This window comes from Tympanuchus pallidicinctus, unplaced genomic scaffold, assembly GCF_026119805.1.
Source record: "Tympanuchus pallidicinctus isolate F22 unplaced genomic scaffold, pur_lepc_1.0 scaffold3, whole genome shotgun sequence".
Lineage (NCBI taxonomy): Eukaryota > Metazoa > Chordata > Aves > Galliformes > Phasianidae > Tympanuchus > Tympanuchus pallidicinctus.
Genome location: NW_026294747.1, coordinates 6,802,797 through 6,819,122, shown reverse-complemented (window position 1 = coordinate 6,819,122; position 16,326 = coordinate 6,802,797). Strand labels below are relative to the sequence as shown.

The window sequence follows — 16,326 nt, the reverse complement described above, 5'->3', positions numbered from 1 at the left end:
CTCCCTCTGTGGAATAAGAATTTGTTGCTTGGCCTTTGCAACAGGACATGAGCCAGCCTGGATGATTGCCTGGTTTCTGACAGCCCCAGGCAGCAGTAGGTCTCTGGGGACAAGGTAGCCTGGAGAGGCTCTGGTGGGACACCCAAGATGTCTGGGGCTGGGAGGCTGCAGATGTGTGACCAGGGGCTGCATCAGAAGTTTGTGATTGGTCCTGCCCAGGTGGTGGTAAGAACTGTGAAAGGCTGTCTCTTTGAGAAGCTGAAGGCGTGCTTTGTAACTGCAGTGCTAGTTTATCAGTGATGATGGTATTTTTAGCAGTAGTGATTAAAATTCTGCAAAAATCACATCACTCTAAAGTAGCAACAGCCCCTCTGCTTTCCCTGGTGCTGCACATTCAGATCTGCTGAGATCCCACTTGTGAGGACCACACAGATGTATTTGAATTGTGCTTTTGGATAAATGAGCTTGTTTCTCTGAATGCACGTTTGTTCAAACCTTTCTTCTAGGAAGCTGCTAGGACACAAAGCATGGAAGTCTCTGTTCTTGTAGCTGCGCCAGACTTCAATAGTGTCCCTAGAGCTGTTGGATGTACACCAGCTGTGTATTAGGTCTAAAGACTTGTAATTATACAGACAGCCATTTATACAGCTTTTGGAGGCTGTAGCTTTGACTTGGAAGCTGCTTTGTAGAGCAGAGAAGTTAAGAAGTGTCCAGTGTTGTATTAGTAAGACACCTATGTATTTTGTTGGGACAGTATGTACTCAAGCACAAGAGACTGTGTGAAACTTACAGAAAAAACTCTCTGCTGGCATCAGCAAAATAGTTGTAACTCTTTATTATTAATAATCACCCCTACCCTGATAATTCTTAGTGGTTGAGCTGGCCTTTCTGAACAGGAACAGGCCAGGCACATTAACAGCAATCATCTCCTGATCAGCAGGTTTCATCCAAAGACTAAACATTACCAATCTGCAGCAGCTGGCAGCTCATGACTAAGAACAAAGTATCTGTGGAAGAGATCATCTGACATGCTGGTGAAACTCATGGCTGGACATTCTCAAATGGTGCTTTGACAGAGACAGAGCCACGCAGGAGTAAAGTATCTCCTAATGGGTGCTGAAATGAGGTAAGGTGAGGAGGAACAACCTTCAGTGGCTACATCAAATGTTTTGAAGTCTCAGATAGAAAAGCCTTCACATGTGGAAACTGTAGCTTGGCAGTGGGGCTGTGCTCCTTTCAGCTTCCCTTCCTTCGTGGGTGACAGGGTCTCACTGCTTCCAGGCTGGCTGGAATGAGCCATGAGCATCCTCCTTTTCCCAAATGCCAGTCCTATGTAGATTTCCTGCTGCAGACCTGGATGGACTTTTCCACAGCTCCCTGCTATTGCCTCTTTCTTTGCTCAAGCTGGGCATGACAACATCTCCTTCTCTTCAGGATGAACACAGCTTTCCAGCAGCAGGGAGCCAGCTGTCCTATTGGTCTTTTGCGTCCAGCTAAAAATAAAGACCACAGTGTTTGCTTGGGTGTTTCAAACCTCCCACCCCCCACTAGCTCAGTCAGTGACGCTGCACCAAAATCCCAAAGCAAGGAGGTTTTTTCATGCTTTGCAACACTTGCACTAGCTTTGTCCATCCATCTGTGGCTTAGAACAGCACAAGCATTAAATGAAACCAAAGCAATTAGGTGAATGTACTGAAAGAGTACTCTGCTAAGGTGATGCTTGGCTCCCTGTTTAGTTGAGCAGTTACTCCCATTAAAGCAGGTAGCATTAACAGCATCTCAGGCTCACAGGCAGGGCTAAGCACTATAAAAACCAAGTCCTCTACTGCCTTACAAGGTTGGACTGGATTAACATAACTTTTTTTTTTTTTTGTCTGTGACTCCGGGCTACTGTCCTTAAATCTATATGGTGTGTTCCATTTGGGAATAAATAAATAAGCAGGTGAAAGCCACAGACAGCTTTTCAGTAATCAAGCATGTCACCACTTGACAATGCCTTACAGCACTCACGCTCAACTCTGAGTTTGGCATTTTCCACATTTTTCCTGTTTCCTCTGAGGCTGGCAGCTCTGTCCTCCCCTTCTGCCCACTGAAACGATTAGCAATACAGCAGTCTGCTCTGTGGCACTGTGCCTGCCCCCATTGCAAAATACCACTGCTGTTTGCTTTTTTAACCCTCCTGCACTTTTCCCTGGTTCTTTTCTCTGAGTGCTGACTGTGAGTGTGGCAATGCCTGTGGTGCAAGTCTCTAATCCCAGCAAGCACTGCCTGCATCCCCCCAAGATAACTCAAGCACTAGGAATGGAGGCCAAGAGAAGGAGATGGGGCACCGAGCTCCTTCCCACCTTTTCTTTTTCTTTCTGAATTAGTGTTTGCATCTCTTCGTTCCAGTCCAGCAATTCCACGAGCTTCTTGACCCCAGTGACCACATCCTCCAGCTGGGCTATGTCATTGTAACGTTGCTGCCAGGCAAACGGTCCTACAAGATCTCGGTTGATGAGGACTCGGGGAACGGAGTTGCGAACAGCTCCTGCCAGGCTGGCAAAGGGCTCCACCTAGAGGGAGGCAACCCGGCAGAGCAGAGAGAAAGGTGGTCACCCCGCTGCAGGGATCAATTCATTGTGTGCTGCATTTCAGAGATTTCAGACTGCTGGGTTCGTGCTTAACAAATTCTCCCACCATGGGCTAAGCTATCCCAGCTTTGAACTGGTTATGGATGTTGCCAGTTATCCCATGGCCTCAGGTTGCTGCAAAAATTACTTCTTCCATTCCAGGTGCCCACCTTCACCAGGAGCACTTAAAGTTTTCATACTGCATCTGAGTGCATACACTCTGCTTCCCGCTACCTCCAATTTTACCTAGATAACCCAGTTCCTTGCCTTCTCTAACCCCTCTCTCTCCTCCAGAGCCCCTGGGGCCCTTGTGAACAATGACATCACCTAGTCCCATACCTCCAGGGACGTTCCGATGACAAAAAGCAGGTCTGCCATGGGGAAGTCTGTCAAGTGCAGGAAGAAGCGCTGCGGGAGCTCCTCGCCAAAGAACACGATGTCAGGTTTGACGATTCCGGTGCAGACGCGACAGTGAGGGACCTTGTCTGCCATAACGTCCCCCTGAAGTAAAAGTACCCAATGCCAGTTGATATGGGGCAGCACATATACACACAAGCAGGGTCACAACCATGTTGGACCCTGTCAGTAACATTACTTCGTGTCAGTGCCCAGCTGCAGTCACTCACCCTGAAGTCCTCTCCTGGGAATTTCCTCCGACAGACTGTGCACGTGGCAGTAGCAAAAGTGCCGTGGGCTTCCACCAGTCTATCAGGAGGGATCCCAGCAACTGGAACACAGCAGGTGGGAGAGGATCAGCTCAGCATGAGGTGACTGAACCAGAAACTCCATCTTCAACAGGCATTTCCCCAGTTCTCCTGTTCTGTTTCTCATCCTCATCTTTTTCTGGTACTGTACTGCTGAGAGCTGGAGAAAACTCACCTCGCTCCAGACCATCAATATTCTGAGTATAGAGACGCAGAAGGAGCCCTTTGTCATGCAGGAGTCTCAGGAAATAGTGGGCATAGTTGGGTCTATAATTGCCAGGGTAGAGCTCCTTGGCCAAAGTGAAAAATGGCTTGGGGTTGATAAAGAAGTAGGCCAGTTCAAAGATGGCTTCGGGATAAGGGATGCTGTACTGCTCAAGGTTACTATAGAGGCCGCTCCCTGGGGACCTGCAGAGAGGCAAGGAAGGCAGGCAGTCAGAACACAGGGGGAAAGCCACACACCACGCCAAGACACAAAAGAGCAGAGAGCCAGGTCCTTGGCCTAGGCTGAAGAACCTGGTAGTCCCAATATTAAACAAGGATATAAAACAACGAAGGCATTACCTGAAGTCTGGGATCCCGCTGGGGGTGCTAATCCCTGCACCGGCCATCACCACTACTCGACGACACTCCTTCTTCCGAATGAGCTCCGCCACATCCTGCAGGGTGAGCTTCTGCTTTCCACTGTCACCTCCCCAACTGCCCAATCCCAAAACAGCACTGGCAGCAGCAGATTGAGAGAAGGGCCTGTTCCCTTGTACCCTGTTTGGAAGAGGGAAAGCACAGTAGGTTGCCTAGTGAGAGACTTCAGCTGAAAGAGCTGCTCAGTGGACCTGGGGTACAACCACACCAAGAATGCTCCAGAACGCTCTTCAATCTGCAAGACTGTATTAGTATATAATCAATGAGGACAAAGCTTAAGCATTAGTCTACTCTCAAAAAAGATGTTTTGCATTGCACTGATTTTAGAAGACCTTAAAACACGCCAAATTTCCCTATAAGAAGGTTGTTTTGTTTTTTTTTCTGCAGGGAGTAGACACAGGACTGTGGGAACCATGCTCAAGGACTCAGGTCTCACAAATTATTTACAATACTGTTTTCTATGCTTTGGGTTTCAGGAAGCTTCTAACAGGGTGCTGTGGTCACTCTGGAAAACAGCACTGCCTGGGTTAGCACAGACATTTCACCAGTTCTCTACTTCCCCCCCAAAGGACTCTGCCTTGGGAGAGCTCCATGAACAGCTGGAAAGTACAGGAACTGCAGGTCAGCAGTGAGTACAGATGGGGCTCAGAACACCCATTATTATCTAAGGAACACTTTCTCCGTAGACAATGAGTGCTTGCTGCAGCAGGATATTAAAAGCAGTCCAGGCGAGGCATGGGAATGTGAAGAGCCAAGAGCTGCTGGATCCTGGCAATCTGCAAACAGCAATTACTATGTCCTAACGTTGTGCTCAGTGTGACTGACACTGACACCACTAGGACACAGTTCTGCTGTGCCAGGTCAGATCCCCACAGACCTAAATTCACAACCTGGCAAACGTTAACATTTCTCTGCGCTTTGTTTCTGAGCTCCCAGCTGCAATCCCCAGCTCAGACTCAAAGATACGCAGGCCCACGTGTCTGTTCAGACAGGAGAGGTGAGGCTCTCCGCACCAGGGCTGCACGAAACCATCCAGCCCTACCTGCATGCCCCACAGCCAGTCCTGCACTGAGGGCGGAACCGAGCCGGGCCACCACACTCCCACAGGTTCCTCCACGCTGCAAGAAAACACAGCGAACTGCGATTCAAGGAAGAAACGGAGACAGCAAAATGCGAAGAGAACACTCTCTCGGCCTGCCCCAAACCCCACTTTCTCCTCTCAGCTCCCTCTCAGAGCCCAGCACCTTACTCCTTACTCAGGCTCCCCTCGGGCCCTGCTCCCTTACCCCAGCTCCTCCCCATACCCTCAGCCCCCGTCCCTTCCACGCAGGCTCCCCCCAGCACCCATCAGGGCCCACTCCCTCCCCTCACCCGCCACCAGCGCCGCTCCGCGCCGAACCCCCCGCTCCATGGCCCCGTTGCCATGGTTACGGGGGGGCGGGGCGGGGTGGGGGGGGAGGGGAAGTGTGCGGGGGGGACGGGCAACGCGAGGCCTCACGGTGCCCAGCGTGCCCCGCGCCGCGCCGCGCCGGAAGTGAGTGTGCATTTCCGGTGAGGGCGGCCCGGGGCTCGGCGTCGCTGCCCGCTGCGGTCGCCGCCGCCATGAAGGACGTGCCGGGCTTCCTGCAGCAGAGCCAGAGCGCGGGGCCTGGGCAGGCCGCCGTGTGGCACCGCCTGGAGGAGCTCTACAATAAGAAGTGAGCGTCGGGGGGGGCTCCGCGGGATCGCCCCGAGGTGGCTGCGGGGGTCCGCCTCGGGTTGCTAGGCTCCGGGTGGGGAAAGGGGCAGTGGGGGCGGCTCGGTTAGCGCTGCGGGTAAGGCGCGGGGGGACGGCAGGGGATGCTTTCCATGTTCCCCCACGGTGCTGCGGTCGTTCGCCCGGGGAGTCCCTGTTCGGCGTGGTGGGGTCACTGCTGTGTCTCGTCCCCGAACCGCGGGGCTGGTGTCAGTGTGATGCCCTGCTTGTGTGTGGCCCCGGGTGTTCCGGGGGTAGTGACTGAGCAGGCAGTGTGCCCAGGTGGCCGAGGCCAACGGCTTCCTGGCTTGTGTCCGTAGTAGCCTGGCTAGCTGGAGTATGAGCTGATTGTCCTCTTGTACTCACTTCTGTCGTGGCCGCACCTTGAGTGCTGTGCCCAGAGTTTGGTCCATCACTACCATAATGACTTAAAGGTCTTGGAGTATGCCCAAAGAAGGGCAGTGGGGCTGTGAGGGGTCTGGAACGCATGTCTTATGGGGAGCGGTTGGGGGAGGTGGGATGGTTAAGTCTGGAGCAGAGGAGACTCAGGGGAAACCTTATCAGTCCTAATAACTGCCTGACAGGAGGTTGTGGAAGTGGGTGGGAATTGGCCTCTTCTCCCAGGTAACGGTGATAGGACTAAAGGTGACAGCGTCAAGTTGCACCAGGACAGGATCAGGTTGGATGTTAGGAAACATTTTTTCTTGTAAAGAGCAGAGATGCAGAGGCACAGGCTGCCTGGGAAGGTGGTGCAGTCACAGCCCCTGGGGATGTTTGAGAACTACAGAGATGTGGCACTGAGGATCATTGGACATGATAGGGATGGGTTGGAGTTGGACTTGATTTCAGAGGCCTTTTCCAATCTTCATAGTTCTGTGATTCTGTGTTTTGAAGGCTCTGGCACCAGCTGACGCTGCAAGTTTTGGATTTTGTGCAGGACCCTTGCTTTGCCCAAGGAGATGGACTCATCAAGGTGAGGTGCTCAGCTATCCATGAGCCTTTGTTCCCCTTTCTGTGACAAAGATGGGTGATGGTATTTTCCTGCTAGCGAAACTAAGTGCTCTGTGACTTATCTCAGGAGAAACACTGAACTAGAGAAACTTACCTGGGAGGAGTTTGTGAAGCAGATGCAAGTGTGTGGGATTTGGGTAGCTCTTTTGGAAGTGTGTAGAGATTAAGTGTGCCGTGTAGCGAGCTTCAAATTAACGTTATCGTGATTTCATTCAGTCCAGATTTTGGACAGGGGGTGTAGTGTCTTTTTCTTTCCCTTTTGGAATAGGGTGGTTTACTGTTGCAAATACAGGATAGGCTGGCTGCAGTATAAATAGTAGTTACAGAGCATTGTATGCAGTAGTTCACCCATGCTTTGTCAGGTTCTTCCTTCATGAAGATAGGGGCTTACTCATATCCTCTGTGTGTTACAAGTGACCATTCCTTCTTTCCTCACTTTCCTTTGTGTCTCTTTTAAAATCAGTTTCCCATGAGGTAATTGCTTCCTTGATGAAGATCCACTAGTTTCTAGTTGAAGGAATGTGTGTGAAGGGGTTAGAATATGTGCAGGGAGTTTTGAAATGTTCAGGCCTGTGCTACGTGTACACTGGTAGTAGAAAGCAAGCACCAGGCTGGTCTGCAGAGAGGCATTGTGTTTCAGTATCTGCTAGCTTATAAAGTTCATGAATCACCCCTTCCAGGTGGGAGGATGCTGAATGGATAGAATTATCACAAGAAAGCCATTTTTGGATCCTGTATTTTGCATGACACATAGCTCTTTCCTGCTCCCTACTTTATTGGAAGAATGTATGGGAATACAATGAGGAAGTGAATGTTGTGGATAAAGCAAAATATCTGTTTTGCCTGACTGTTCATATCTTTGTACCCACAGCTTTATGAGAACTTTATCAGCGAATTTGAACACAGGTGAGTTTATTTGCCTGGAAGTTTTTGGATAGCCCACTGCTGACAACTACTGCTCTGACAATGGGTTCTTCATTCTAGGGTGAATCCCCTGTCCCTTGTAGAGATCATTCTTCATGTAGTCAGGCAGATGACAGGTAAGTGATCCTACCCTTTGCTTACAGCATTTTTAAGCAGTGATGTCCATGAAACTAGGTAGTAGTAACAGCTAAAACTTCAGTGCTGAGCTATTGTCTTCCTTGTGTGTGGAAAAAGGAAAGCACCAGTGCTAAGAGTTTGAGTAATTAGTGCTGTGTAAGAGCATCAGTATCATTGCTCAGCTGAGAAATCAGCTAATGTGCAGAAAGCCTGGCTTACAGATGGTAGCAGCTTTAGAAGTTTGGACAATATGCTATAGGAAAAAATTCTTGAATTTAGGTAAAGGCTTTACACCTAGGTTGGTGGAATTTCTGAGGGTTTTTTTGTTGTTGTTGCAGATCCCACTGTGGCCCTTACCTTTCTGGAAAAGACTCGAGAAAAGGTATTTTTGAGATCACCCTTCCTAGTTGCTCACCTGTGTGAATGGTAATGTGTATTTCAAATACGAAACAGCTGGAAAGACACGTCTGTATGTTGAGACTATGGTGGAGAATCCTTAGAGTGAACACCTGTGTTTCAATGCTGTAGCTTGTTAACAAGTGAAGTATAACTGGGTTTGGGTTTCAAGAGCTGTCCTGACTGAAATGGAAACACTCAAGTATGGGTTTCTGTAACTACAGGTAAAAAGCAGTGATGAAGCTGTCATTCTGTGTAAAACGGCCATTGGGGCACTGAAGCTGAACATTGGAGACCTGCAGGTGACAAAGGTGAGGTGGTAGCTAGAGTTGTACAAGTACTCAACTAGTTTGGAGCTCAGTGATGAGTTCAGTAGCGGGTGTGCCTGCACCTGTGCTTCAGTTGTGAATGAGACGATCATAGATGCGCAGCTCCTAGGACTTCCAGGAAGACCTGCACTTCTGCTCTCTGTCTCATAAGCCATAAAAATGTGGGTGTAGTGCTTGCAGCCAATGAATTTTCAGGAAGATTCTGAGAACCATCTTTTAAAGTTTAGGGTTTTCCGTGCAGTTCTGCTTGAGCCTTTTGCAAGTTCAAATATTTTGAAGGATTGTGGTATTAAGTATATATAGATGGAGTTTGGGGTGTTTTTGTGTGTGTGGTGTTGGTTTTTTTTTGCTTTTTTTATTTTAGAGGAAAAATGCCATTACTTTATTTTTAATACCATGGTAGTGGCTTTGGCTGTGGTCTCATCTGTTCTTACTACTGGATGAATGTGACTTGCAGAACGGATATGATAACCCTTAACGATAAACTGGAAGGATAGGGAGGGGATGTGCATGAAGTGTACCTTTCTGTAACAAACAAGTTTTCCGCTTACTAGGAGACCATTGAGGAGGTTGAGGAGATGCTGAACAATCTCCCTGGGGTGACTTCAGTTCATAGCCGCTTCTATGATCTCTCCAGCAAGTACTACCAGACGATTGGGAACCACGCCTCGTACTACAAGGATGCGCTGCGGTTTCTGGGGTGCATCGATGTTAAAGATCTGCCGGGTAACTCTTCTTTGCTTAGCAAAGAGAGCCTCAACTTTATTCTCTGTTCTATCACTTCAATCTAAATAAATGCACAGGTTTTCTTGGCTTTGTTTTGAGTGTATTGTTGGCTTAGGACCTACCTAGAAAGAAAGCAGGGAGGAGGGGGGCGGTTAGGAAACACGTGAAGAATGAGTGGGATTCTGCTTCTAAGTGAATTGAGGTGATGGAGGCAGGGCATAATGCTCCTACCAAGAGAGATAGTTTGTTCTAGTTCCCAAAATCTTCAGTATAGGTTCAAAAAAAGCCTCTCTGTTTTTTTTTCTTTTACACTCCTGTGCTTGTTGCAAGTTTCTGAATTTCAGGCATGGGAATGGAAAGGGAGAAGGGCTGCGTATAATATAATACAGACAGAGAAGAAAGTGAGGGAAAGGCTAATGGGACTTAGTCTGCTGCTCCAAGCAAATGTTTGTTGACATTTTGGTGTTGTTTGTATGGTTTTTTCTTTCTACAGTATCAGAGCAGCAGGAGAGAGCCTTTACCCTGGGGCTGGCAGGGCTCTTGGGAGAAGGTGTTTATAACTTTGGAGAGCTGGTAAGGGATGCTACTTTTCTTTCTGCTGTTGAGTAGTAGGAGTTGATTTTATCCTTTTAACAATGTTTTTGCATATATCCTACAGCTCATGCACCCTGTTCTGGAGTCCCTGAGAAGCACTGATCGGCAGTGGCTGATTGATACGCTTTATGCCTTCAACAGTGGTAATGTAGAGACGTTTCAGGCTTTGAAGTCAGCATGGGGTCAGCAGGTGAGTGATTTAGTTGATACATTGCTTGATGTCTAGGCTTGATATTTACAGAGGTCACCTAGGAGATTCTGAGATCTTTAACTTAAGATTTCCTGACTTTTGGGTACAATTTTAATCACAGAACTACACCTTTCATCTTGGTTCGTTTTGTCAGAGAATATAGGGACTGCAAAGTTAAAGCAGCTTTATTAATTGTAATTATGGTGAGAGGGCACTTGGACAGCACCTGTCTCTTTGCTCCCTTGTTCTCTCCCAGGTGATTGCAGACACCTAACTTCTGTAGTATTATGGACATATGAATGGGTCTCTCTGGCTTACTCCTGTGTATAGCATGCTTTGCCAGCAGGGAAGAATAAGTAATAACAGACTTGTTGTGTTTTTACCCTCTCACAGCCAGATCTGGCTGCAAATGAAGCGCTTCTGCTGCAGAAGATTCAACTGTTATGTCTTATGGAGGTAAGCTGCTGAGCTGAGAACTGTCTTGTGGGAAATGTGGGAAATGGAAAGATGCTGCTCTGACTGCTTTTTGATGGGGTTAGCTTCAAAGTCAAGTGCTGCATTCTCTGCTGAGCAGATTCATTTCTATGACCGAGAAACTCTGGAGTGCAACTAGCTGGTTGACAGCAAGTTTTGCCTCTAGGTGGTGCCAAGAAGCAAATATTGTGCTTGTTTGTGGTTTCAAGGATTCAAAGGTTTCTCTTTCAGTCAGAGTATGGAGGTGGAGAAGTAAGGAGCAAGCTTTGTACCTAAGGGCAGTATCTGAAATAACTCTTCAGATATGTTCTGTGTAAGAAAATGTGGTTAAAGTCTTAACTGACTTACGTCCTTTCTCTGGCAGGTAACTCAGTGATGAAAACATTTTTCTCTGTCACTTGAAGATTTTGGTTTTATTGTTACCAACTAGTGTTTATGTGTAAACCTCCCTGACTCTCAATCTGTTTTCGGAGTTCCATTATCTAAATCATAATGTGTGTGTGTGTGTGTGTGTGTGTGTGTATACACACATTCTGTGTGTGTGTGTGTGTTTTCCACTTCTAGTGTTCTACTGGGAACTACTTTTACCACCCATAGGCATTGTCTTGTGTCAGGGGTTCAGTGCAGTCTGACCTGCTTTATTTGGAGATTGTGGTGTTAGTGGGAAATCTGCTCAGAGCAACGAGGTTTGTGGAGGAGTGAGGAATGCTACTATTTTCTGCTGGCAGAAATAGTTTTCTTTGAAATATTTTGATTAAATATGGAAAAAGCAGTTGGTGCTGCAGGTTGAGATCTCAGCGGGGCAGTGCAATGAGGCTGTGTGTGCTATAGAATGGAAAAAAAAACCCAACAACATAAGAACAACTATCAGTATCAAAAGGAACGATGGTAAGAGAAGAACCAAGGAGAATTTCCATCCTTTGCTTGTTGCAGCAGGGAGTGTGACCACTGAGGATAAGGAGAAAGCTGAGTCCTCAACACCTTTAAGTCTGCCTTTGAGAGGCAGATCAGTTATCCTCAGCACGCTTTACACCCTGATCTGCAAGTCTGGTATGCTACGCGGAATACACCCCTGGTGATTCAGGTGGAGACAGACAGAGAGCTGCTCCTCCATCTGGACTGTCACAGGTCCATGGGACTGGATGGGCTCCACCCTTGGGTGCTGAGGGAGTTGGCAGGGGTGATTGCCGAGCCGCTCTCAGCTATCTACCAGCACTCCTGGTTAACTGGAGAGGTCCCAGAGGATTGGAGGCTTGCTGATGTGACTCCTATCTTCAAGAAGGGCTGTAAGGAGGATTTGGGGAACTTCAGGCCTGTCAGCCTGACATCAGTACTAGGGAAAGTTATGGAGCAAGGCATCATAGGTGAGATCGCATGACGTGTGTGGCATCCAGGGGATCAGGCCCAGCCAGTACAGGTTCGTGAAAGGCAGGTCGTGCTTGACCAATCTCATCTCCTGCAACTGGGTGACCAGTCTGGTGGACGAGGCAAAGGCTGTGGATGTAGTTTACCCAGACTTCAGCAAAGCCTTTGACATGATCTCTCACAGTATTCTCCCAGGGAAACTGGCTGCCCGTGGCCTGGACAGGTTGGGTAAGGAACTGGCTGGAGGGCTGTGCCCAATGGTAGTGGTGAATGGAGCTGGAAAGTCCAGCTGGTGACCCGTTACAAGTGGTGTCCTCTAGGGGTCGGTACTGGGGCTCATCTTGTTTAGTATCTTTATTGATGACATAGATTGGGGATCCGCTAGAGGGGATTGAGTGTATCTTTGGTATGTTTGCAGATAACACCAAGCTGGGAGGTGGTGTTGATCTGCCTGAGGGTAGGGAGGCCCTTCAGGGGCATCTAGATAAGCTGGATTGCTGGGCTAAGGTTGAATGGAATGAGGTTCAACAAAGCCAAGTGCTGGGATCTGCATTTTAGCCACAATAGTGCCATGCAGCACTATGGGCTTGGGGATGAGCGGCTGGATGACTGAAGAGGAAAGGAACCTGGGGGTGTTGATGCTTGACTGAACATGAGCCAACAGAGTGCCCAGGTGGCCATGAGGGCCGACAGCATCCTGCCTGCATTAGAAATAGTGTGGCCAGCAGGAGCAGGGAGGTGATCATCCCCTGTACTCAGCACTGGTGAGGCCACACCTTGAGTATTGTGTTCAAGGCCCCTCACTACCAAAAAGACATTCAGGCCCTGAAAGGTGGCCAGAGAAGGGCAACAAAACTGGTGAGGGGTCTGGAGCACAAGTCTTATGAGGAGCGGCTGAGGGAGCTGGGATTGTTCAGTCTGGAGAAGAGGAGGCTCGGGCAGACCTCACTGCACTCTACAGCTTCCTGAAGGGAGGTTGTGGTGAGGAGGGGTTTGGCCTCTTCCAGGCAACAGACAGGACCTGAGGAAATGGCTGCAAGATGTATCAGAGGAGGCTGAGATTAGACATAAGGAGAAACTATTTCTCCCAAAGAATGGTCAGGCACTGGAATGGCTGCCCAGGGAGGTGGTGGAGTCACCGTCCCTGGCAGTGTTCAAGAGGTGACTGGATGAGGAGCAATGAGATCTGGTGTAGTGCTTGTGGTAGCAATGGTAAAGGTTGGACTAGATGATCTTGTAGGTCCTTTCCCACCTTGTGATTCTGTGATTCTATGATTCTATGAACTGTGGGGCCTTATTTTTGTTTTCTTTTCTTGAACTCAGATGACTTTCACCCGCCCAGCCAATCACAGGCAGCTCACTTTTGAGGAGATTGCTAAGAGTGCCAAAGTCACTGTGAACGAGGTGAGTTCAGGGCTAAACTGATGTTTTGATGCTGAAGTTTTTAAGTTCTGAAACCTTCTGACTGGATCCACTCCCTCATGGATCCCTAAGTGTGAATCTTCTCCCCTGTTCTTGTGTTTGGTGAACACTGTTAGAAGAAATTGCTCCTATCTGTTAATAAGTGGATCTGGAAGATTCTTAGGCATCTGTTCCAACCTGTTTTTGCAAGCAGGCCTTTCGCTTATATTATCCAGGACTCTGTCAAACTGTGTTGACTGTTTCCAGCAAGGGGAGATTTTGCCATGTCACTGGTGTTTAATTTTTCTCACTGTGAATAATTTATTGTTTATCCAGCTAGAATTCTCTCTGAAACAACTTCTGACTCTTGCCTCCCCTCTTTTCACTGTGCGTCCATGTGAGAATAGCACCTCCACGTTCTCTGTTGCTGCCTTTTATATGTTGAAAGGCTATGATGATGATGTTTCCCCCTGGCCTTCTTTCATCTAGGCTCAGGACTTCGTGCTTGTTGTCACTGAGCTAAGAAGAATTGTGTAGTGTGATCTACAGAGATCTGTCTTTATGGTGGCTCTTATTTCCAGCATCTGTACCTCTCCTACCACTTTGGTGTCATCTGCAAATTTGCAATCCTGCTAGCATTAAAAGAGTGTTTATTAGTATTTGACCCAGTGTCAGCTCATGAGAAACTCTATAATCAGCTGCCTGCTCAATTCTGAGACATTAAGCTTGCCTTCGAACTTGCAGGAAGAACGTGCTAAAGCTCTCATCCTGTGGTCTCTGTATGCTCTAACTAGGTTGGTCAGCAAGGATGTGGTAAAAGTTCTTGTTGAATATCTTGCGAAAAGAAAGATGCAGCTTCTCACCCTCTGTACAAATTATTTTATTTAAAGCAAGGTGGGTATGAGAGATGCTGCAGGCCTTGATCTTTTTTTTTTTTTTTTCCTTAAAAAAAATCACAGACTGGACCCATTTAAAGGTTTTGTACATCTTTGGGAAAATGGGCGATCCCCTGTTTTCTTGGTATTTTTTCCTTTTTTTTTTTTTTTTTTTTTTTTTTTAGGTGGAACTGCTGGTGATGAAGGCTCTCTCAGTAGGCTTGGTAAAGGGCAGTATTGATGAAGTGGATAAGAGGGTGCACATGACGTGGGTGCAGCCACGTGTGTTGGATTTACAGCAGGTAATGACCAGCTGGAACACTGTGGCAGTATTGATGTATTTTCTTGTGCCTTAATTGACCTGGAAGCTGAAATAAGAACTGCTAAAGGTCACTGAGAACATACCTTAATTGCTCCTTGAAGGAGTGCAGGAAACTCAGAACTATATCTGCTTCTCTTCCATTATTTACATAGCCTTTAGCTCCTTCCTGTGTATATGGTGCATCTGTATGTGTTTTGCAGTAACTGCTTATAGATTTGTGAGGAGATAGACTGATAGAAATACTTCCCTTTGAAAAACCACCCGAAAACTTCAGTGAAGTGACCGTTTTCCAGGATGTGGCTCCTTCAAACAGAAATGTGTGAAACAAGAAACAAGCTGCAACTGGTGGTCTTCTCTTGGGAAGAGAGTAGGTCAGGGTGATAAAGACAGAAGGTGCTGAATTTCTCAAGTTCACCTTCATAACAAATGTTCTGAGAAGTTGGAGATCTCCAGTTTGTAGTGATTGGAGCAGTCAAGTTACTGTGGGTTTGTCTTCCAGATCAAAGGAATGAAAGATCGCCTGGAGTTCTGGTGCACAGATGTGAAAAGCATGGAGATGTTGGTGGAGCATCAAGCCCATGACATCCTGACATAGAGGACCTTGCACTATCCTGGGAGAGGAATTTCTACTGCTACTGATGCTAGCAGCACTCAGACCACTGACTCTGTACTGAATTATATTGAAGGGGGGTGGGTGGGCGAAGGGGAGAGCAGCTTTATGATACGTGTTCGGAGGAGTAAGTGGCCTTTTGCTGTGTAACCCTTTGGTGCTTGGAGTCAAGATTTCCCTATGCGCTAACATTAGTGGCACTGACCATGGGAGCTCCCATCCTGCTCTCGAACAAAGAGGTCAAAGGCTCCGTGGTGGCTGATCTATCAGTCCTGCTGTCAAACTGTGGGAGGATGTGAATACTCATTGCATGTTACAGGAGTGGAGGCTATTTGCCCGCTGAGGGGGTAGCAGAAGCTTCTCTATAAAATGTGCTAGAGAGGTGCCTGACCATTGTATGTGGTGTTGGCCTTAGGAGGGCATGACCTTCCCTGGTACCCTCTCCCTCCCTGCCCTGCAGCAGCCTGAAGGCAGCTTTATCAAAATCATTTCTACTGCCCTCTTTCTCCACAGTCCCTCCTCTTCATTTGCAGTAGAGGGAGTGTTTGCTCCATCAAAGGGTTTTTTCCAGGATTACCATTCAGTGGATTTGGTTTTATATACTTCTGGGGGTGGTTGTCTTTTACGAACACTTTGTGCTAAAGTGAATTGCAGCAGTACTGCTGGAATAAACTACTCTGCCTTCCCTTTTCTGTAGTTCTGTAGTGCTTCTTTTGTAGTTGGGTCTCTGGACTGGTTACAAATACGCTTCCTTTAGAGTTTTGTATTTAAAAGTCAACAACAAAATAACCTTCTTCCCAGAGCAGTGCAGGTTGAATTAGTCTGTGAGTCACCAGCAGCATGTGATTCATTGAGTATGTAGAACTTTACTACGCACAGACTTTATTTTCAAGTTTTTTTTTCTTTCTGGGAAGATGTCTGATGCCTTTTCTCAAGGAAGTATCACTGCAAAGGTCTGAGGAAGGCCTAAGATTGTCACTTCCTTGTGATTTTGGGGATTTAGTTTGGTGGTTGTGTTTTTTTTTGTTTTTTTGTTTTTAACTCTTAACAACTTTTAAAACTTCCCATGATTTGTTTCACTCTACTGTTGCAGATGTGATTATAAAGACAGAAAGTGATTGCACATCAAGAGTGTGAACCAAGCTTGAAAGGGAGCTGTGTCCAAGTAATCATTTGGATGCACAGTACTTCATAATACATAGTAGAATAATTGAACAGTGGTGTAATAGCAAGATTTGTAACAGTAATTTTAAACTGAGCAGGGCCATGTTAGTGTAACTGGATACTTTTTTTTAGGAT

At 47.4% G+C, this 16,326-nt stretch overlaps 2 protein-coding genes across 3 annotated transcripts; one reads left to right on the top strand and one right to left on the bottom strand.

Moving 5' to 3' along the window:
* Positions 1-820: 820 nt before the first annotated feature.
* On the bottom strand, positions 821-5,451 carry SIRT3 (sirtuin 3). 2 transcript variants are annotated; one of them, XM_052693308.1, is made up of 8 exons: positions 5,330-5,451; positions 5,001-5,076; positions 3,881-4,078; positions 3,492-3,724; positions 3,239-3,339; positions 2,952-3,113; positions 2,346-2,555; positions 821-1,493 (listed from the first exon to the last, which is right to left on the bottom strand). In XM_052693308.1, exons 1-8 carry the CDS (start codon positions 5,367-5,369, stop codon positions 1,473-1,475), a joined length of 1,041 nt encoding a protein of 346 aa, XP_052549268.1. In that variant the 5' UTR covers positions 5,370-5,451; the 3' UTR covers positions 821-1,472. The 2 variants fall into 2 exon arrangements, with proteins under 2 accessions (XP_052549268.1, XP_052549269.1); XM_052693309.1 differs by lacking the exon at positions 5,001-5,076 and having other exon boundaries at positions 5,330-5,384.
* Positions 5,452-5,493: 42 nt separating this feature from the next.
* On the top strand, positions 5,494-15,723 carry PSMD13 (proteasome 26S subunit, non-ATPase 13). Its single transcript, XM_052693287.1, has 13 exons — positions 5,494-5,655; positions 6,588-6,666; positions 7,576-7,610; positions 7,689-7,744; positions 8,084-8,127; positions 8,366-8,452; positions 9,025-9,196; positions 9,690-9,769; positions 9,855-9,980; positions 10,374-10,436; positions 13,143-13,223; positions 14,281-14,397; positions 14,917-15,723. Exons 1-13 carry the CDS (start codon positions 5,561-5,563, stop codon positions 15,010-15,012), a joined length of 1,131 nt encoding a protein of 376 aa, XP_052549247.1. The 5' UTR covers positions 5,494-5,560; the 3' UTR covers positions 15,013-15,723.
* The last annotated feature ends 603 nt before the right edge of the window (positions 15,724-16,326 follow it).

What these genes read in the sequence shown, in the direction of transcription:
- SIRT3 (XM_052693308.1), bottom strand. Translation starts at nt 5,369, where the DNA reads ATGGAGCGGGGGGTTCGGCGCGGAGCGGCGCTGGTGGCGG. An exon ending in CGGAGCGGCGCTGGTGGCGG is followed by an intron (nt 5,077 to 5,329) that starts GTGAGGGGAGGG and finishes GTTTTCTTGCAG; the next exon opens with CGTGGAGGAACCTGTGGGAG. An exon ending in TATTGATGGTCTGGAGCGAG is followed by an intron (nt 3,340 to 3,491) that starts GTGAGTTTTCTC and finishes GCTGTGTTCCAG; the next exon opens with TTGCTGGGATCCCTCCTGAT.
- PSMD13 (XM_052693287.1), top strand. Translation starts at nt 5,561, where the DNA reads ATGAAGGACGTGCCGGGCTTCCTGCAGCAGAGCCAGAGCGCGGGGCCT. An exon ending in TGTAGTCAGGCAGATGACAG is followed by an intron (nt 7,745 to 8,083) that starts GTAAGTGATCCT and finishes TTGTTGTTGCAG; the next exon opens with ATCCCACTGTGGCCCTTACC. An exon ending in AGTCAGCATGGGGTCAGCAG is followed by an intron (nt 9,981 to 10,373) that starts GTGAGTGATTTA and finishes ACCCTCTCACAG; the next exon opens with CCAGATCTGGCTGCAAATGA.